Source organism: Neofelis nebulosa, chromosome 7 (assembly GCF_028018385.1).
Source record: "Neofelis nebulosa isolate mNeoNeb1 chromosome 7, mNeoNeb1.pri, whole genome shotgun sequence".
Classification (NCBI taxonomy): domain Eukaryota; kingdom Metazoa; phylum Chordata; class Mammalia; order Carnivora; family Felidae; genus Neofelis; species Neofelis nebulosa.
The window spans coordinates 145532464-145551626 of NC_080788.1; the positions used below are offsets into that span (position 1 = coordinate 145532464).

A 19163-nucleotide genomic window follows, 5' to 3' on the forward strand; every position below is an offset into this window, starting at 1 on the left:
CTGAACTGAAGTCAGACACTTAACTAAGCCACGCAGGTGCCCCCAAATGCTCAACTTTAAAGGGCAGCATTTTAGGCCTGGTTGATAGGGTGTAGGGAGGAGAAGAATTCAAAACTTCCCATCAGGCCTCAGCTCTCCTCTTCCCACAGGCTGGTTGGGGAGGGGTTGCTCCCTTGAGCAGGGCCTAGACTAGCCGGGGCCACATACCACAGGGCACCTGAGCACAAGTCCTGGGAACCTGGCCCACCCGCTCCAATCAAGGTCCTCTCCGAGGGGCTCCAAGCTTTTCTGGGCCTTAGAGACAGGCTTTTTCCTAAGAGGGTCTGAAAAAGTTCTGGAAAGGGCAGTGATTGGCCTGGCTCGGTCATGTGCCAATGCCTGAGGCACTCACCGCAGCCAAGGGGCTGGGGAGATCTGATTAGCCAGGCCTGGGTCACGTGCTTGTCAGGTTCTTCCCCCCGCCCCCCTCCCCACCAGCCAAACTCCTGAAGGAGGATGTTGGGGAGGAGCTTATGCTGGGGAGATACCGGGCTGATAAAATTCAAAGGCCTTCCCCCTCTTGTAGGGCTTGTATCAAGTGTTGGTCAGACCTCTCTCTTGTTTCAGGAATCTTCCCCTCACCGGGATTGACTCCTGCTCTGTGCACCAACAGCACTCTGTATCCTCTATCATCCACTTTTCACTCAACACATTTTTAATGAGCACCTGCTATGCATCATGCACAGAGCCTGGAACCAGGGAGGGGATGGAGGTTGCAAGGGGACCGGAAGGGAGTGGCCTGTGGGGTAGGAGAACCAGGCATCCTGAGGTCTAGAAAGGTCAGGGAGTTTCCAGAAGATGGAGTAGTGGACTCAGGTGCTGTGGAAGAAGAGCTCAGGGAAACCAGTAAATGATTGCTGGCTTCAGCAGCCTGGAGGTTGTGAGTGACCTCAGCAAGAATTAAGAGTAGGGACACAGCCTTCCTAGGGTGGGGTAAGGAAAGACTAGGAAGGAAGGAAGGGGGTGGAGAAGGCAGGTATAGACACATCTTTGCAGGTTTCTGTGGGGTTAGTAAAGAAATGGGGAGGAGGTTCATGGGACTTGGGAGCAAGGGAGAGTTATTCCCTTTCTTTGGAAAATGCTGACTCAGGGGAAAGAGAGAGCTTGAGGGCACAGGAGACCAGCAAGGGGAGGGCAGTGGGAAGTGGGTGCCTGAGATCAAGATCACAGTGGGAGAGACTGAGGCGGGGGGGGGCGGGGGGGGGGGGGGGCGGCGGCGGCGGGGGGTGTGTGTGGCAGGTGGGGACTTGGGCCAGTCTGGAGGCCAGAAGAGGAGAGAGATGCCATTTGATGGCCTCAGATTTCTCGCTGAAGAATAAGGAGAGGTTATTGGCTCCGAGTGAGGGCGGAGGGCAGAGGAGCTGTGGGAGGTATAAGGAAAGGAGAGAAGGTGGGGATATAGGGATCTCAGAGAGTGGGAGAGAGTGTCACTGAAAAACATGGTTGGGCTGCTGACTGTGTGGCGGGCCAGTTTGAAGTCTGAGGTCACAAATTCCCAATCACAAGAGTTGTGTGGATATCCCACACAATAGGTAGGGGCAGGAAGGGGCTTTTCATAAAGTTGCAGGGTTCCCTACGGTGGAGGAAGATCAGGGCCAGGGAGGTGGACTCTATAAAAATCCATTAGGCCAGGAAGTAGTTAACTATTATCTGTGTTTTTCAGATGAGGAAGCTGGGAGGGTCAAGGTCAGTATGGTATCCATGTGGCTTTGGGTTCAAACTAAAAAGGGGCCTGGCATATGTTGAAGTAACTTAGGTGTTAATATTTGTTGAAAAAAGTGAATGGTTGGATAGTCCAAAGATGTAACCACAGCCAGGAAGTAGCCCAACCTTGGGGTTTGGTGGGTGGCACTCATGACCCGTGTCATGCTGTCCTTGCTGCCCTAATAAATGACTCAATATCACCTTTGCGCTGTTGTAGGCTAATCATTCCAGGGTCTGATGGTAGAACTTCATAGGACACCAAGTGAGCAGGGCAGAGTGGTGTTAACCTCATTCCTTACACAGTGCTCACCTCCAGATGAGTCACAGAGGCCCTCAGCCAGGTGGCCCAGCCCCAGAATGCCTCCTCTGGTTCCTAACCCTGGGCTTTGCCGTCTGGACCCTACCCAGGCCAGCTGGTGGAGGCGTATCCCAAGGGCACACATCTGTACCGCCTGGGGCGCTCCAATGAGAGGGGCATCCTTTTAAGGGGAGTCCTGGAGATGAGACCCTGAACTTGGTGTCAGCCGGCTCCTCCTCCCGGAGGGCTCCTAGCCATTGAGGCAGAAGTGATCGTGGTCACATCATTGAAGTTAATAATGATGGTTCATCCTGCATAAAACGTGTTAGAGAACACTCTGCTTATTAAGGTTTTAAAAACATAAAACTCCAGATTTCTCCCTGTAGCTATTTATATCTTGAGCTGGTGTAAACTGTCCCCTTATAAAGCTCAGGTTTGAAGCAACTTAAAAGTAACTTAAAAGCTATCCGTTGCATTAAAAAAATTATTTATAGACCTTCTCTTGTCTCCTAATTATGCAGGAGCAGCGCGCTGTTTGGGGGGCGGGTGGTGGAGGTGGGACTACGAGGACTTCCAGGGGAGTCCCACGCTCCCCCCAAACCCCCATCCAGCGGTAAAGCAGCCCCCGGGCTGGTGGGTGATCACACTTCAGGCAGGGATGTCTCGAGCTGGGTCGTGCTCTCCCTTGCTGGGTGCTCGGCGTGGATCAGGGGAGGCAGGGCAGGCAGCAGATCCGGAAAAGTGGCTCTTGCCTGGGAGGAAGTTGACCCTCCTCCACTACCAAGGGCTTGGGATGAAAATAGCTTCTTCCTCTTTACCCTTCCTGGCCCCAGCCCATTTCTATAAGTCCTCCTCCCCATTTCTGTAAGTGTCCCCTCCCGCAGGGACGATTCGGTCTCTTCACTGAGGACTAACCGGCCCTCAACGATGGCAAGGGACCCGGGACCCGGACTTTGCGTCCGGGCAGAGGCCGCTCGGGACCCTCCCTCCGGTCCCCTTGGACGCGGCGCGCCAGCGACTGGGGCAATTGCGGCGACTTCCAACCTCCCCCAACCCAATTAGCAGAAGCCTCCACAAATACTCTGAGCACAACCCCCACCCCCCCACCCCGCTGTTTCCTTTCCCTTCGGGAGACTGTCACCTGGGAACCCTGTCCCCTGCAACGGGGACCCGCGGCGCTGAGCCGCCGCCAAGTCCCTTGGGAAAGGTGGGGGCGCAATTAGTTTCTTCCAATTAGTTTCCCCTCTTTGTATAGAACCCATTCAAACTGTGAATGTAATCCTCCGCGCGAAGGGGAAAATAGTCCCGACCTTGCATTCAATTTCTGTTCTCGTGTCGCGCATATTTTACTTTTTGAAGCCAACTGGACTCTCAGAGGGGCCCTTCGCGGAATGTGGGGGCCGAGGCTGCCGGTGGTGCGCGCAGGTGAGGGGGTGGGGGCCGCAGCAGAGGGAGGGGGCGGGGAGGGCAGCTAACTCCTCGCTATTGCCTAGAGAGATGGATCATGGGGCGTAGAGAGATTGCAAACCTCAAACCACGTACAGCGGGCGATACGCGTCAACCGAACCTGACCAACGGAAGCCCGGAGCCTCCCCCTCCCCGCGCTCCCGCCCCCGTCCCTTGGACAGACGGGCTCGCCGAGCCAACCGCGCTGCCGCTCGCCGTCCGAATCCCACACAAGCCAATGGGAGCGCGCGGGGGGGCGGAGCCAGCCCGCGTCGGGTTGGGCTGCGCGCGGCTTCCCCCCCACCCCCGGCTCGCCCCAGGCCCCGCCCCCCCCCCCCCCCCCCCCCCAGCCCGCTCGCGGCTCCCGGAGTAGTTAGTGCCAGTGAAGTGCGGGCGGCGATGAGAGCGAAAGTTGCGCTCGGCTCGGCGCTGGGGGCTTGAAGCCGCACCGCGCTCCGCCCGCCCGGCCACCCCCGGCGCCGACTCGCGCCCGCGGGTTCCCGCCGCGCCCGCCCGGCCCCGCGCCTGCCCGCGCTCCTCCCCCCCCCCGCCCCCCCCCCCCCCGCCCGGCGCCCCCTCCTCAGGAGCCGCGGGGCCCCGCCACTTTCGCCCGGCCCCGGCCCCCGCCGATGCCGGCCATGGTGGAGAAGGGCCCCGAGGTCTCAGGGAAGCGGAGAGGGAGGAACAACGCGGCCAGCTCGGCCGCCTCGGCCGCCGCCGCCTCCGCCGCCTCCGCCTCGGCCGCCGCCGCCTCGGCCACCGCCTCCGCCTCGGCCGCCGCCGCCGCCGCCGCCTCCGCCTCGGCCGCCGCCTCGGCCGCCGCCGCCCCCAATAATGGGCAGAATAAAAGTTTGGCGGCGGCGGCGCCCAATGGTAACAGCAGCAGCAACTCCTGGGAGGAAGGCAGCTCGGGCTCGTCCAGCGACGAGGAGCACGGTAGGTGGCAGCCGCCCCGCGCCGCCCCCGCGCCCGCCCGCCCGCGCTGACCGCGGTGCTCTGCTTCCCCGCAGGTGGCGGCGGCATGCGGGTCGGACCCCAGTACCAGGCGGTGGTGCCCGACTTCGACCCCGGTGAGTAGCGCCCCCGGGCCCCGCGACCCGAGGGGGCGGGGGCCCCCGGACAACTTTCTTTTTGTGTGTGTTCGCCCTGCTGTCCGCGGGGAGAACAGCAGGGCGAGGACGGGGAGGGGAGCACACACCCGAGCGTGGTCCGCGAGCGCGCCCCGCGCCCCGGGGAGGCTCAAGTCGCCCCCCGGTCGGGTCGCTGCCGCCTGGCCCGCTGCGCCCCCGAGGAGCGGGGCGGCGTCGGCCTGGGGGGGTCCCGGGGTCCCGGCCGGCCGCGCCTCGGCCGGGGGTAGGGGTGGCGGCGCCGGAGAGTTAGCGTGCTGCGAGCGCCCCGGACTCGGGACGCCCTCCGACCCCTCTCTGCCCTGCCAAATGTCGCAGCACTTGCCTTTTTCTCTTCCTGCTGGCCCCCGGGCTTCTGCGTGCCCCTGCCTCCCCTCCCAGCCTGGGGCGAGGGGGGAGTAGAGAAACGACCCCCCCCCCCCCCAATTCAGTTAAGAAGTGTGAGCTTCCCAGAGGGCGCCTGCCCGGGGAAGAGAGGCTTGCTCGTGGCAGTTCGATTTTAGGACCTATTTGTAAATGTCCGTGTGTTTCCTTTTTTGTTTTGTTTTGTTTTGTTTTTCTTGAAGGAAGGGGTTGTGAAAAGAATAGAACCCTGGGAAGCTTTAGCCTAACGAATTATTTCCACCTCCAAGAGATCCCTCCACCCTAGAATGGAACATTTACTTTCCTTGCTGCTGTTCTGCGTGGAAGCAAATTTAAAGTGGTACCAGAAAAAATCTAATCAGACAAAGGAATTCGTCAGATTTTAGTGCGTGAGATTCTAGCCCGGCTCTCCATGAGACTGTTCTTTAAAGATTGTTGGCATAGAAGATGTTCGAAAGGACATGGGTTTTATGAAATAAAATTCGAAAGAATCTTGCACAAGTGGAGCTAACAGGCTTTCTGGTTGGAGGGCTTTAGAGCAGAAGGGTATCTAGGTTATACCACTAGTTTATTTGAGAAAATAAATGCATAACTGCCTTTCCTTGGAAACAAGACTGCAGAAAATTGCAAGGATCTAGTCCTTGAGAAAGGAGATCGCTCTTGAGCTGTTATTAAGGTACTAAACTCTGGGCGTTCTTTGAAGTGAAAATACACAGGGATCCCTGAGTGAGCTTTTGGGCACTCTGGGAATAAATGACCTTGCCCATATTTGCTTTCTGAATTTTAGTCTGTTGATTTAAATCGCTTACATTTATGTAGTCTTAACACCCAGGTTTGTGTTCCTTTTTAATTCGTGTTAGTCTTTTTGATCGGTTCCCCTTCCCCCACATCTTCCTTTTTTGGTAGTGACTTCTCATTGACAAGAGTGACAGATAGAACTGGGAGACCAGGCTTTTTCTCTTGTGTGCATGCCTTCTCCATTCCTAGGTTGGCCACCAGGGGAAGCATGCTGTTTTTTGGTTACAGTTGACCCTATCTTCATTTTGTAGGTCAAGTCCATCTTTGTTTTAATACACAGAACATAAAGCATAGGTTGTCACCAAGTTTCTCACATAGATTAAAAAAAAAAAATCAACTTGCCACGGATCTTTTAGTAAGTTGGTCGATTTTTAGTACGTTTTGGTTATGTTGGTTTTGAGAGCTTTACTTAAGTATGTTGGATGTGACTAAGGAAATGGCAACAACGGGAATTAGATTTCTGATCTTCTTCTAAGTATCGATGTCAGTAGTGAGCCTGGCTTTGGGTTTGTTCTTTTCTTTGAAATGGCAGATACAGTAGGATCCTTTCTTGAGCTGCCCTTGTATTTTTCATGGAATAGGTACCAGCATGCATTTGCTAGAGACCTGCCACTCTCAAAGTGAAACATTGTAAATGTTCTGCATAGTCTGACTGCCAATGGGTTGGGTTGTGGCATTAACATTTACAGATTGCCTATTTTGTGTTGTTTTAAGCTGGAAAGGAATCTGACTGGTATGAAATAGTTTTAAGCCCTCTTTTGCCAGTCTGAGCAGCAGGACAGATTCATAGATGTGGCTGAACATTGTGGGACCTTATTGTTTCTTAGTGAGTTTTTTCAACGTGTTCTTATATGGAACTTAAAATCTAAGGGGAGAGGAGACTTCCATTTTGGAGTAGAAGTGGTACACCATATTTGTTTCCTAGCCACCCCCCCCCCCCCCCAAAAAAAATGTTCTTAGGTCTTTAGACTGAACAGTTCTTTCCATGAGTGTAAGCTAGGAGTAATATGGAATTGAGATTGGGATTGTTAGTCCTTGTCCTTTCTCCCTGCCTGAGTTTGGAATGCATTTTTTTTTTAAACCAGAATTTTGAACAAGTGAGTGTGAAACTCTTCAGAGAGCCCTTTTTTCTTTCCTTTCTTTTTTTTTTTTTAACTGTCTCTGATGAGTTGGAGTCCACTGTGAGTGGAAGAAGTTGATTTTAATTTTTTTTTTAAGTCAGGTTTTATTTACCCATATTATCCCAAATTGAGCCTATTTAGCTTTAAAAGCAAATGGTTGAAGCTGGGAACATCTGATACTCCCTGCATAGTCCAAAGAAGATCCATTTCTGTCATCCTTTACAAAATAGTGACTGAAACGGATGGGGCTCTGTAGCCCTAAAATCCTCATTAGGTTTTCATAATCAAATTAAGACCCAGACTAGATTAGTGGCCTGTGGCATAGCTTGGCAATTTAAAATTCCCTCTATGTTTACAATGATAGGAGAAATTTTATCAATTAGTTTTGAAAACAGAGACCAGAATGTAGTTCTACATCTTTAACTTAGGCTTTGTTCCCACGTATGGTGTCCAGATTGTCTTTCCATACCCCATGCCGTTGTGTATGTTGTCATTGGTGTCTTAGAATTTGGTAATCGTAGAATAGAGTAAGAAGGAGGAATGCTTATTCTGTCCTACTTCTGGTAAGTTATTTCCTATATGTACTTGCAAAGCATAATTTAATTTCAAATGAGTAGTGTTTTTCTATATAAAGATGTGAATGTTTTCCATGATCTTACTGGTATGCATGCAAGGCAGGAATCTGTAGCCTATATATTTCTACCACTGTTTGGCATTCTAGCTAGAGAAACACAGTGACAGGATTTTAAGGTTGACTCAAGTTCTTTGTTTTCTGAAGCATGTGTTTTTATGTCAACTTTCATCCTGTGTTGGTTTTCAGTATCACAGTTCACTGATACTAAAATTATGACTCTTAAAGAAGAAGTTGTTATTGGTAAATATTTTTGAGATAATAGTCCTTTAAAAAAGCAACCTGTATTTGTACATTGAATCCAGTTTCATCAGATTTGAAATTTTGGGTTGTCATTGGCTTAGCTTGTCACTTCAGAGTTGATTTCTCTTAGTAAAATGCGTTAATGCTTTAATGTGGAATAATTTTGCTGAACAGGGGGTCTTGGCCTGTTTTTTGTTTCTTTTTACTGCTGGTTCTGTGTTTGTCCTTGACCACATTATTTTCTATGCTTTAGTTTCATTGTAAAAATCAACTCTATAGATATTCTTAAATTCACAAGTTATGGTGATTGTATTGTGATTTAGACATACTTTGAGGCAGTGTTCACTGAAATGAGAGGTTAGGGTAATGGTAAATGGTGTGAGATCAACTTTGTTAAGTAGTGTGGTGGGGAGACGCCTAAATCTAATTGTCAGGAGATTGAATGCCCTATCTCTGTGACTAAGCAGGTGGTAAAAAGTGGAGCTGGTCATTTTATCTTCAGGAACCTCGGTTTCCTCCGTCATGAATCAGGGGTTCTTTGCATCCCTAATGGTCTAGGATTGTATCAGTTATAGTCCTCTTTGTAATTTCATGTTTCTTTCAGAAGCAGTGTAGGGTAGACAGCTTGGGCGGTGAGAATTGTCAGACCTGGGTTTGGGTCCTGGCAGTGTCTCTTGCCAGCTCCGTATTGACCCTGGGCAAGTTCCTTCACTTTTTTCTTTTTTTTAAGTTTATTTATTTTGAGAGAGAGAGAGAGAGTGAGTGTGCGTGGGTGCATGCGATCTCGGAGGGGCAGAGAGAGACGGAAAAAGAGAGAATCCCAAACAGACTCCTCTCTGTGAGTGTGGAGCCCGACTTGGGACTCGAACTCAGGAATCATGAGATCGTGACCTGAGCTGAAAGCAGAAGTTGATGGCTCCACTGACTAAGCCACCCAGGCGCCCCAGGTTACTTGAGTTTGCCTTCATCTGTAAAACAGAGAATAGAACTTTCTTCGTCAAGAGAAGGAATTACCTTACACACGTGAAATGCCTAGCACCGTGCCTGACGCACAGTGAATGCTAAGTAAACATCTCCTGGTGTCCTTATTTTAATTGTCATCAATGTGACTGGGGTTGCCAACCAGTGGTCCTTGCATTACCTGCTTTACTTGGAGGGAAGACCGGGTTATGATGAAAACATTGACTTGAATGCAAGTTGTGCGCTGAGATATTTGAAGATGATTGTTTTTGAGTCACATGTATTTGTTACGATTTAGGGATATAAAGATAGAGAAGGAGTCCAAAGCATTTGTAGAGCAGAAAAGAATACTGAGGACCAGAGAGTATAGGTAATTCGGGTCAGGTTTCTAGATTGTACTAAAGATACCTTGAATCCGTCCCCAGGCCAGGAGAGGTACACATTAACTAGGTTCTGAGCCAGGGAGTTTTTACTCTAAACTTCCAGGTCCTTGTCTCTGAGAGTTAGTGTTTTCAAGGTGGCGTTCTTTTACCACAGTACTCCCTTCCTGGGGTGATGACTGTCATTCAGAGGTTAGCTGGTTGAAGCTCACCACAACATGGTTGTTTTAAAATCAGCGTTAATTTGTACTGAAGAAATCTCGGCTTACTTTTAGAAAGCCATTTTCCTTGGTATTATAAGGTTTTGCAGGGCAGTTGAGTTGAAAAAGTCTGAAGTCTTTGGAGATGAAATATCAAAGTTGTATCCAAGTTACTGTATTTTTCCCCAGGTTGTCGTCTGTTGTTTTCTTCTTTACAACATAGGTTGTTGTAATGAATTTACGGTTTAGCTCTCATTTCTGAGCTTTTCTTCAGAGGTTCCGTGAATGTTGTAAAAAGAAATAGGCTTGTTTGTCACCTACTCTGATGGAAAACAGTGATCCTTGTTCAGGTGTATGTTTTAAGTTTGTATTTCTATTTGAAACAGAACTTTAAATCACTTTCTGGGAGAGGAATCTCTGTAGCAGCGTAGTAAAAGTCTGAGTAAGGAACGGCTTGGGGATGGAACACCGATTTCGTCATTTGGACTGAGTTAATTTTCCCTGCAGCTTCAAAGAGCAGTTGTGGAAAGTAGGGTTATAGTTGCAGTGTAACAGTTTCTTCTGTTTTGTGCTTTGAACGTTTCATTAATACATCTTGGGGCGTGCGGGTGGCTCAGTCAGTTAAGTGTCCAACTTTGGCTCCTGGGCTCGGGTCACGATCTCGCGGTTCGTGAGTTCGAGCCCCGCGTCGGGCTCTGTGCTGACGGCGGGGAGCCTGGAGCCTGCTTCGGATTCTGTGTCTCCGTTCTCTCTGTTCCTCCCCCACTCGTCTCTGTCTGTCTGTCTCTCTTAAAAATAAATAAACATTAACAAAATAAAAAAAAATACATCTTATCTAATGTGTTGAGTTTCATAAGAGTTTCCTTTGTTGAATTTTAAAAATGGAATATTTTGAAGTTGGTTTAAAAAGCATTCTCCTAAAATGTTTGAGAGAAATCCATATTTTAGAATGACATTAGGATGTCATTTAAATGAGATGTTAACAGTGATCCCTAAAACTCCTGTTTTCATATTAGGCAAATTCTTTAAAGATGTGGGTTTTAGTAAAAATTTCATACTAGACATAATTTTTGAAGTTTTTGGATTTTCCCTCCCTCAAAGTAATGAGAGTAAAAATTAAAATGTCCATCTAACCCAGCCTTCCTTTGTCCTAGATAAGGAAAATAGGGGCTGGAGAGATAAAGTGACTTATATTTGTCTTTCAGTACCTAACCATTGAAAGTACTACAAGGTAGACCGGAGACCATATGAGGTCAGACTTCAGCCTTGTGTTATTTTAGATGTTTTAAAGCCTTGTTACTGGGTATGGCAATTGGGAACAGTGATAGGTGTTTATAATTTTAGAACCAGAAGTAACAGTTAAGCTTTTAACAAATTGAAGTGACTGGATAGTTATTATGCATAATTTGAATATCTTTGATTATTACCATAGGATAGGACAGAATTATAACGATAGAGTTATTTTTTAAAAAAATAAACATTGAGGGGCGCCTGGGTGGCTCAGTCGGCTAAGCGGCCGACTTCGGCTCAGGTCATGATCTCATGGTTTGTGAGTTCGAGCCCCGCGTCGGGCTCTGTGCTGACAGCTCAGAGCCTGGAGCCTGCTTCAGATTCTGTGTCTCCCTCTCTCTCTGACCCTCCCCCGTTCATGCTCTGTCTCTCTCTGTCTCAAAAATAAACATTAAAAAAAAATAAAAAATAAACATTGAGATAGAACAGGAAATAATACACGTCCCCACCACTGTGATTAATACTTTATCTATTAGGCTGTATTTGCATCAGGTGCAGCTAAAGGCTAATTCTTCCCCTCCCTCCACTAATTCGAAGTTGATTTACGTTTTTCCTGTGATAGTTCATTTGCTTCCTCTGAGAAGCATATGCTAAGCTAGGATTAGATTCGCAAGAGATTCATAGGGGTAAATGCCTGTGAAGGATAAAGAGGAGAGGAAGGTTAGGTGGCAAAAGCCCCTCAGACTGGATGTAGGTGCGACAGCCCTGAAGGAAAACAGAAAGCACAGTGATGGATGGTTGGATCCCGGCGCCTGAGGCTGGGATCCAGCTTGGAGAAAGCCTCAGCCGCAGCAGATTGCTTGTTGGAGGAGCCCATTGGGCAGGGGTGGCCCTGCTCTAGAGTGTCTGCTGGGTTCAGGCATTGGCCTGGCGCTGGTGTGTATGCTGCAGTGGGTCCCAGAGGTGCCAGGCCGATGGGACTGCCAGCTAATGAAACATCTCTCAGCACTTCTCTCTCGAAGGGAAATCGGAGCGGCCGGCTCTCGAGGCCTTCAGAATTCCCGTGCATGTTTTTGTACATTAATACATACTTAGGGATGATAAGCAATATGTTTTGTTACTGTCAAAGTCTTTTTGTAAGTGGAATTATTTTGGAGGTGCTTTGATGCTTTCCAAACAAGTACATGCCCACTAACAAGGCACCTAAGTTCCTTTTCACCCAATCTTCACTATCAGGTTAGATTTATTAACTTTTTGCAGTGCTATCCTTTTGTGGTTTATGTTGGCATTTTTTAAAATGTCTTTTTATATGTTTTTTGGCTACTTGAGTTCCTCCCCTGGATGTGTCTTTTGCTGTTTTCTGTAGAGTGTTGGTCTTTTCCTTATTGATTTGTGTGAGTTCTTTATATTTGGTACTAATCTTTTGTTAGGGTTGCGGGTTGATTGAGGTTCTTTGATTAGGAAGGAATAAAAATAATGTTCCTGATTGGATATATTTCTGCCGAGAGCCTGGCCTTGGTATATAGTCCCTGGAATTATCATCACCAGGACCCTTGACTTGGAAGATGAATGTCACTGAGACTTGACGCATCTTCATTTGTTTCGTTTCAGTGTTAGATCATTTTGGTGTGCTAACTTATCAACTGCTGGAGCCAGGTGATTTGAAAGCTTCTGATTTAACTTCTGTCCAACATGTGGTTATGTTAGCATGTTAGAGGTTAAAGTTACGGCTTTAGTTCGTATAACAGAAATTGAGTTTCTTACAAATGGGTGTGGTGCTACATTTATCTGTCCGATGGATTTGCCACTGATTGAAAGGGAATGGGTGAGTGTGTGGATGGGGAGGGAACACTTGTCATCACTAGCAGAAAACCTCCAAAGGAATGATCTGTCAGTGCCAGGTGAAGACAGTGCTCACTCTGGGTCAGTCTGGTTTGAACACTTAGTATTTATTGTTTCAATGTTTATTATTTTTTAATGTTGATTTATTTTTGAGAGACAGAGCGTGAGCAGGGAAGGGGCAGAGAGGGAGACACAGAATCTGAAGCAGGCTCTAGGCTCTGAGCTGTCAGCACAGAGCCCAACACGGGGCTTGAACCCACGAACCGTGAAATCATGACCTGAGCCAAAGTCAGACGCTCAACCAACTGAGCCACTCAGTTGCCCCGAACGCTTAGTATTTATTAAATAATTTTAAATATGACAGTCACAACGATCATATAAGGTAACGTTATTATTCCCATTTTCCAGATGAGGAAACAGAGGCTTTTTGTTCTGGTTCAACCTAATAAGTTGCCCAAGGTAGTGCATTCATTCTAAGATGCCCTTAGTTGTAAGATGCACCATTACTCACTTATTTATTTTTCTTTTTTGTCTTGGTGTTTTGTTTGTTTATTTATTTATTTACATCCGAGTTAGTTAGCATATAGTGCAATAATGATTTCAGGAGTAGATTCCAGTGATTCATCCCCTATTATAACACCCAGTGCTCATCCCTACAAGTGTCTTCCTCAATGCCCCTTACCCATTTAGCCCATCCCCCTTCCACAACCCCTCCAGTAACACTCTGTTCTCTGTCTTTAAGAGTCTCTTATGTTTTGTCCCCCTCCTTGTTTTTATATTATTTTTGCTTCCCTTCCCTTATGTTCATCTGTTTTGCATCTCAAAGGCTTCATATGAGTGAAGGCATATGGTATTTGTCTTTCTCTAATTTCGCTTAGCACAATACCTTCCAGTTCCATCCACGTAGTTGCAGATGGCAAGATTTCCTTCTTTATGATTGCCGAGTAATACTCCCTTGTATCTATATCCCACATCTTCTTTATCCATTCATGCATCGATGGACATTTGGGCTCTTTCCAGACTTTGGCTATTGTCGATAGGGCTGCTCTAAACATGGGGGTGCGTGTGCCCATTCGAAACAGCACAGCTGTATGCCTTGGATAAATGCCTAGTAGTGCAACTGCTGGGCCGTAGGGTAGTTCTGTTTTTAATGCAACATCATTTTATATATCACTAAGAAAGGAAAAACTCCAAAATACCATTAATTGTTAAGTTGGAGTCAGATTTCAACCTGCTGTATTTCAGGGAGAGTCAGCCAGAAATCCTTTTTAAGAGAAACACTTAGGGGCATCTGAGTGGCTCAGTCGGTTAAATGTCTTACTCTTGACCTCAGCTCAGGTCATGATCTCAGGGTGCTCAGTTCAGGCCCTACATTGGGTTCCGCATTGGGCTCCATGCTTAAAATACTTAAAAAGAAACATTTAAAGATAGAAGTAGTGCTTTATTGGGTCAGTTGGTTGGTTGTTTCCATGTGCTCCCAGGTGTTCTGGAGTTTTATGTTTATGGTTGCCAGAATCTGCTTTGTGCCCATTATATTCCTCTTCTTCCTGGCAGTGAAAACACAGATTGGTTTGGTTGATTGGCGCAGATTGGAGTGAGTTGCTTTACTACTGCATGTATGTTGAAATAGTCTTCAGAGCTTAAAATACAATTACAGGGGTTTTTGGAGGGGAGTGATTTCTTAAGATTATATGATTTAAGGTTATAATGGATAATGTTAGTTTAGCCACCCTTCAGTTTAACAGATATGAGAGTAATATTTAAATATCAACTATCCCGTCTCCACCCCCAGTCCCACCCAATACATTTTTTTTACAGGTTCACATTGAACTTGAGCTGTGGAATAAATTTAAGAACCATGTCTTGAATAAGGTGTGAAATGATAAATTAAAATATCTGAGAGAGTATTTTTAAAAAACCCTTGATTTCACCCGTACCAACTACCTGGTCAGTATTGTTCAGCAACTAATCCCTTCCTTGTATATTATTACCGTCCTCCTTCCCCTGTGCAAAAACAAACAAACAAACAAAAAACCCTAAACCAAACTAACCCTGTCCCACCTCCATCCAAGGTATATATTCCTTGGTGTTACTAGTTTTGTTCTATTTTTCAGAGACCAGAGTATAAAGAAAATTGCAAGCCTTTTCCTGATTGACTCAAATGTGAGTTGTGCCGTGTTTGATTTTATCATAGTGTAATTTAATTAAGGACTAGTTTTTGTCTGCCTAGAACCTCAAGGCTTCCTTTGTACTTAAACTGAGGGCACTTAGGTGAGTCTTTGCTCCTAAAGTTGAACTGTGCTATTCTTCAGTTTCATCTAGTGGCCAGGAAAGACTGCTTGACGGCCTGTGTCTGAAAAGGTAAATTAAAATTTGGGGGTTACCTAAACATTAACGTTGACCTGAACTAAGGGTATTTCTGTGCTGTTTTACGCACACACACATGCACCCCTCTCACGGAAGGTTACGTGCCTTTACCTCTGCTGGCGTGGGGCTCGTTCTGCTCTCAGAATTAGCGCGGACGCAGAAGGTAGGGATAGCAGAGTAGAGGGAGTAGTTAGTGTGGTCTTAATACCGTAGAGTTTTCTGGGAGCTTCTGCTTTCATAGAAGGCAGCGGCATAGTTCTTTGAGCCACCAGTTCAGGTTTAAATACTTTAAGGCTCGGGGTCCTTGGGTGGCTCAGTCCTTTGAGTGTCCGACTCTTGATTTTAGATCGGGTCGTCATCTCAGGATTCGTTGGATTGAGCTCTGTGTCAGGCTCTGTACAGGGTGTGGAGCCTTCTTGGGATTCTTTCTCTCTCTTTCTCTGCCCCTCTCCTGCTCATGTTCTCTCTCTCAAAATAAATAAATAAACTTAAAAAAAAATTTTTAAGGCTCATCTTCTGCTAACTTGTCACAGCTGGATGTGGTTCTGAGTTTAGTACGAACATGTTCTTGATGTGGCTGGTGTTCCTTGAATAGGCATTTTGTAATGCACATTTAATAACTAAGCAGCAGGCTCAGTCATTTAAGAAATGGAAACCCGGGGCGCCTGGGTGGCGCAGTCGGTTAAGCGTCCGACTTCATCCAGGTCACGATCTCGCGGTCCGTGAGTTTGAGCCCCGCGTCAGGCTCTGGGCCGACGGCTCGGAGCCTGGAGCCTGTTTCCGATTCTGTGTCTCCCTCTCTCTCTGCCCCTCCCCCGTTCATGCTCTGTCTCTCTCTGTCCCAAAAATAAATAAAAAACGTTGAAAAAAAGAAATGGAAACCCAAGGAAAAATGAATTTTTAGATTACATGTAGAAGCTGATTTTCCCTATTTTTTGTGCTCTCGTTATAATGAATTTATGTAAATTAGAGGTGCACATCTTGCTTAAATACATTAATTTTTTTTGTTTGTTTTAAGTTTTATTTGTTTAAGTAATCTCCACACCCAACATGGGGCTTGAACTCATGACCCTGAGATCAAGAGTCATATACTCTTCCAACTGAGCCAGCCAGGCACCTCCCAATTTTTTTATCAAGGTGAGATTCACATAACATATACAGTTAACCATTTTATCTTATTATTTTTTAATGTTTATTTTTGAGGGAGAGAGAGTGCCAGCAGAAGAGGGGTAGAGAGAGAGAGAGAGACAGAATCTGAAGCAGGCTCCAGGCTCCACGCTGTCAGCACAGAGCCTGATGCAGAGCTAAATTCAAGAACTGAGATCATCACCTGAGCCAAAGTTGGACACTTAACTAACTGAGCCACCCAGGCACCCCTAAAATTAACTGTTTTAAAGCAAACAATTTATTGGCATTTAGTACATTCACATTGTTGTGCAACCACCATCCCGTCTAGTTCCAAAACACCCCTTAAAGGAAATGTCATCCCCGTTAGGGAGTTACTTCTCATTCCCCACTGTCCCCAGTCCCTCATACATTGCTGGCAGGATACAGAGGGTCACCTAATCCTTCCTGTGGTGGAGAGTGGGGGGATTAAAGGAACCAGGAAGTTTTAGGCGAAATGCTCCTTTGAGCCAAGCTTTAAAAAATAGTTTTTTTAGGGGCGCCTGGGTGGCTCAGTCAGTTAAGCATCTGACTCTTGATCTCTGCTCAGGTCATGATCTCACAGTTCATGAGTTTGAGCTCCACACTGTTAGTGTGGAGCTTGCTTGAGATTCTCTCTCTCCCTCTTTCTCTGTCCTTCTTCTTGTGTACGCTCTCTCTCACTCAGAATAAAAAAAAAAAAAAAAAAAAAGGTTTTTTCAGGGGTGCCTGGCTGGCTTAGTTGGTAGAGCATGTGCTTGATCTTGGGGTCATGAGTTTGAGTCCCACATTGGGCATAGAGCCTACTTAAAAAAAGAAAGGTTTTCAGTGTTTATAATTTTATGGTGTTTATTAATTTAAAAATTAATAATATATGTAAGCTATAAATATTAAATTATTTTGAAAATTCTAATCTTAAAAATTTCAGTATAGATTTTCTTTTTGTCTTGAGCTGCCCAATAACGGAGCCACTACTATATGAAAATATTTAAATTTAAATTTGTTAAAATTAGATAAGGGGCTCCTGGATGGCTCAGTTGATAGATCATGTGACTCTTGATTTTGGGGTCATGAATTCAAGCCCCATGTTAGGCACAGAGATTAGTTAAAAAGAACAAAACAACCTAAATAAAATAAAAAATTCTGTTCTGTCACACTAGCCACAATTCAAGTGCTCTGTGGCACTGTGTACTTGCTGGCTGCCATATTGGATGGTGCAGAACAGAACATTTCTGTTACTCCAGGAAATTCTATGGGACGGCATTGATCTAGAGATTCTGATGAAATGAAAGTTTTGTTTTTAATTTTTATAATTGGTTCAGAAATTTTGCCTCTTTAATCAAGGTGCAGAGTGAGATGGGATGGCTGTGTACTCAGTTCTTTTAGCTGGGTATCTGTTGTCGTTTTAAAGTTTATTTATTTATTTTGAGAGAGAGGGAGAGAGGATCTCAAGCAGGCTCTGCACCGTCAGCGCGAACTCGAATCCATGAACCGGCAAGATCATGTCGGGAACCAAAACGAAGAGTCGGTTGGTTAAGCGACCAAGCCACCCAGGTGGCCCTGGGTAGTTGTTTAAGGCGTTCATGATGAGGTTCCTTGAGAACACAAGTGGAAATGGAAAGCTTAGGAGAGCTTTATTTTTTGAGGTGATTATTTGGTACCTAATTAAACCAGAAAGATGATTAAGATGTATGGCTATATTGAAGATAAATATAGGACTTAAAAAACCAACAGGATTGAGGGCTCAACCTTGTCTTGAAAGATTAGGTTCCTAAAAACAGCCTTATTGAGGCATAATTGACATAAAATTAACTACGTATTTAAAGCGTACAGCCCCGTGTATGATAGGCTGATTGAAGTCCCCCTGCTTACTGATGCTGTTTGTCTTTTTTTGTTTCATTTTGGATAGTTTCTATTGCTCTGTCTTTATTTTTTTAATGCTTATTTATTTGAGAGAGAAAGAGCGTGCACTCAAGCAGGGGAGGAGCAGAGAGAGAGGGAGAGAGAATCCCAAGCAGGCTCCTTGCTGTCAGCACGGAGTCTGTCTCTGGGCTCGAACTAATGAACCACGAGATCACGACCTGAGCCGAAATCTAGAGTCAGACACTCAACCAGCTGAGCTACTCAGGCGTCCCTAGTGCTGTGTCTTTAAGTTCTCTATTCATTTACAGTGTATGATCTGCCCTTAATCCCATCCAGAATTTTTCATCTCAGACATTATAGGTTTCATACCTTAGAAGTTTGATTTGGGTCTTTAAAAAATATATATATAGTTCATGTTTCTGCTTAACATAGTCTTTCCTCTAATATCTTAGACACATTGAAATACAGTTGTAATTGTTCTAATGCTTTTGTCTCTGAATTCTATCATCTGCGTCATTTCTGGGTTGGTTTTGGTTGATTGATTTTCTCCTCATTATGGGTTGCCTTTTCCTGCTTCTTTGCTTGTCTGGTAGCTTTTAATTTGGATGCCAGACATTATGAATTTTACTTTGATGGATGCTGGATATTTTTGTATTCCTATAAATATTCTTGAGCATTTTTTCTGGGACATGGTTAAGTTCCTTAGAAATAGTTTGTTCATTTCAGATCTTCAAGCTTTGGTAGGCAGCATCGGAGCGGCATTTCATCCAGGGCTAATTATTTGCCCCCACGGAGTCAAAACTCTTGTGCGCGCGCCACTGACGGTCCGTGAATTCCGAGGTTTTCTACTCTGGCTGTTGGGAGCCCGCGCTGTTCTTGGCCCCGTGTGAGCTTCGTGGATTGTTCCCTTTTATCGTTTTGGGTGGTTCTTTATCCCCAGGCTTCAAGAATTTTCTTCCGGTGTGTAGTAACGTGCTGTCAGTGCCGTGCCCACTACCTGCGGGGCCCTCTGCAGACCTCGGGCAGGCGCAGCAGTTGTGCACAGCCTTCTCGCTTCTCTGACATTCTTCCCCCGCCCCGCCCCCCCCCCCCCCCCCCCCCAACTCAGGCCTGCCTTGGCTTCCCTGACCCCAGCCTGTCGTCCCCTCAACTCAGAGAGACTGACTGCCTGACTTGTCCTGAGTTCCCTCTCCCTAAGCTGTCAGCTGGAAGCTCTTTGGTTGTAGGACTTACTACTTTGTCCTCTCTCAGGGTTCACCGTACTGTGTTGCTTGGCGTCCAGTGCCTTGAAAACTTGCTTCATGTAGTGGTCCGGTTTTCAGTTGTTCGAGACAACAGGGTAAATCTGGTTCATGTCACTCTACTTTTGACAAAAGGCTAGATTTTTTTAAAAGGTGTAAGCAGAGCG

General features: G+C 46.4%; 1 protein-coding gene across 7 annotated transcripts in view; it reads left to right on the top strand.

Moving 5' to 3' along the window:
• The first annotated feature begins 3854 nt into the window (after nucleotides 1-3854).
• RCOR1 (REST corepressor 1) overlaps nucleotides 3855-19163 on the top strand; it is a 128488-nt gene continuing 113179 nt past the window's right edge. For 3 of the 7 annotated variants that reach the window (XR_009264829.1, XM_058740336.1, XM_058740337.1), the window contains exons 1-2: nucleotides 3855-4423; nucleotides 4498-4557. Coding sequence is in view for 6 of the 7 variants with exons in the window: in XM_058740336.1 (XP_058596319.1) it covers nucleotides 4117-4423; nucleotides 4498-4557 (367 nt within the window). In the remaining variant the exon portion in view is untranslated. The remainder of the gene's footprint in view (nucleotides 4424-4497; nucleotides 4558-19163) is intronic. The other 4 variants (XM_058740340.1, XM_058740339.1, XM_058740338.1 and 1 more) reach the window with 3 other exon arrangements.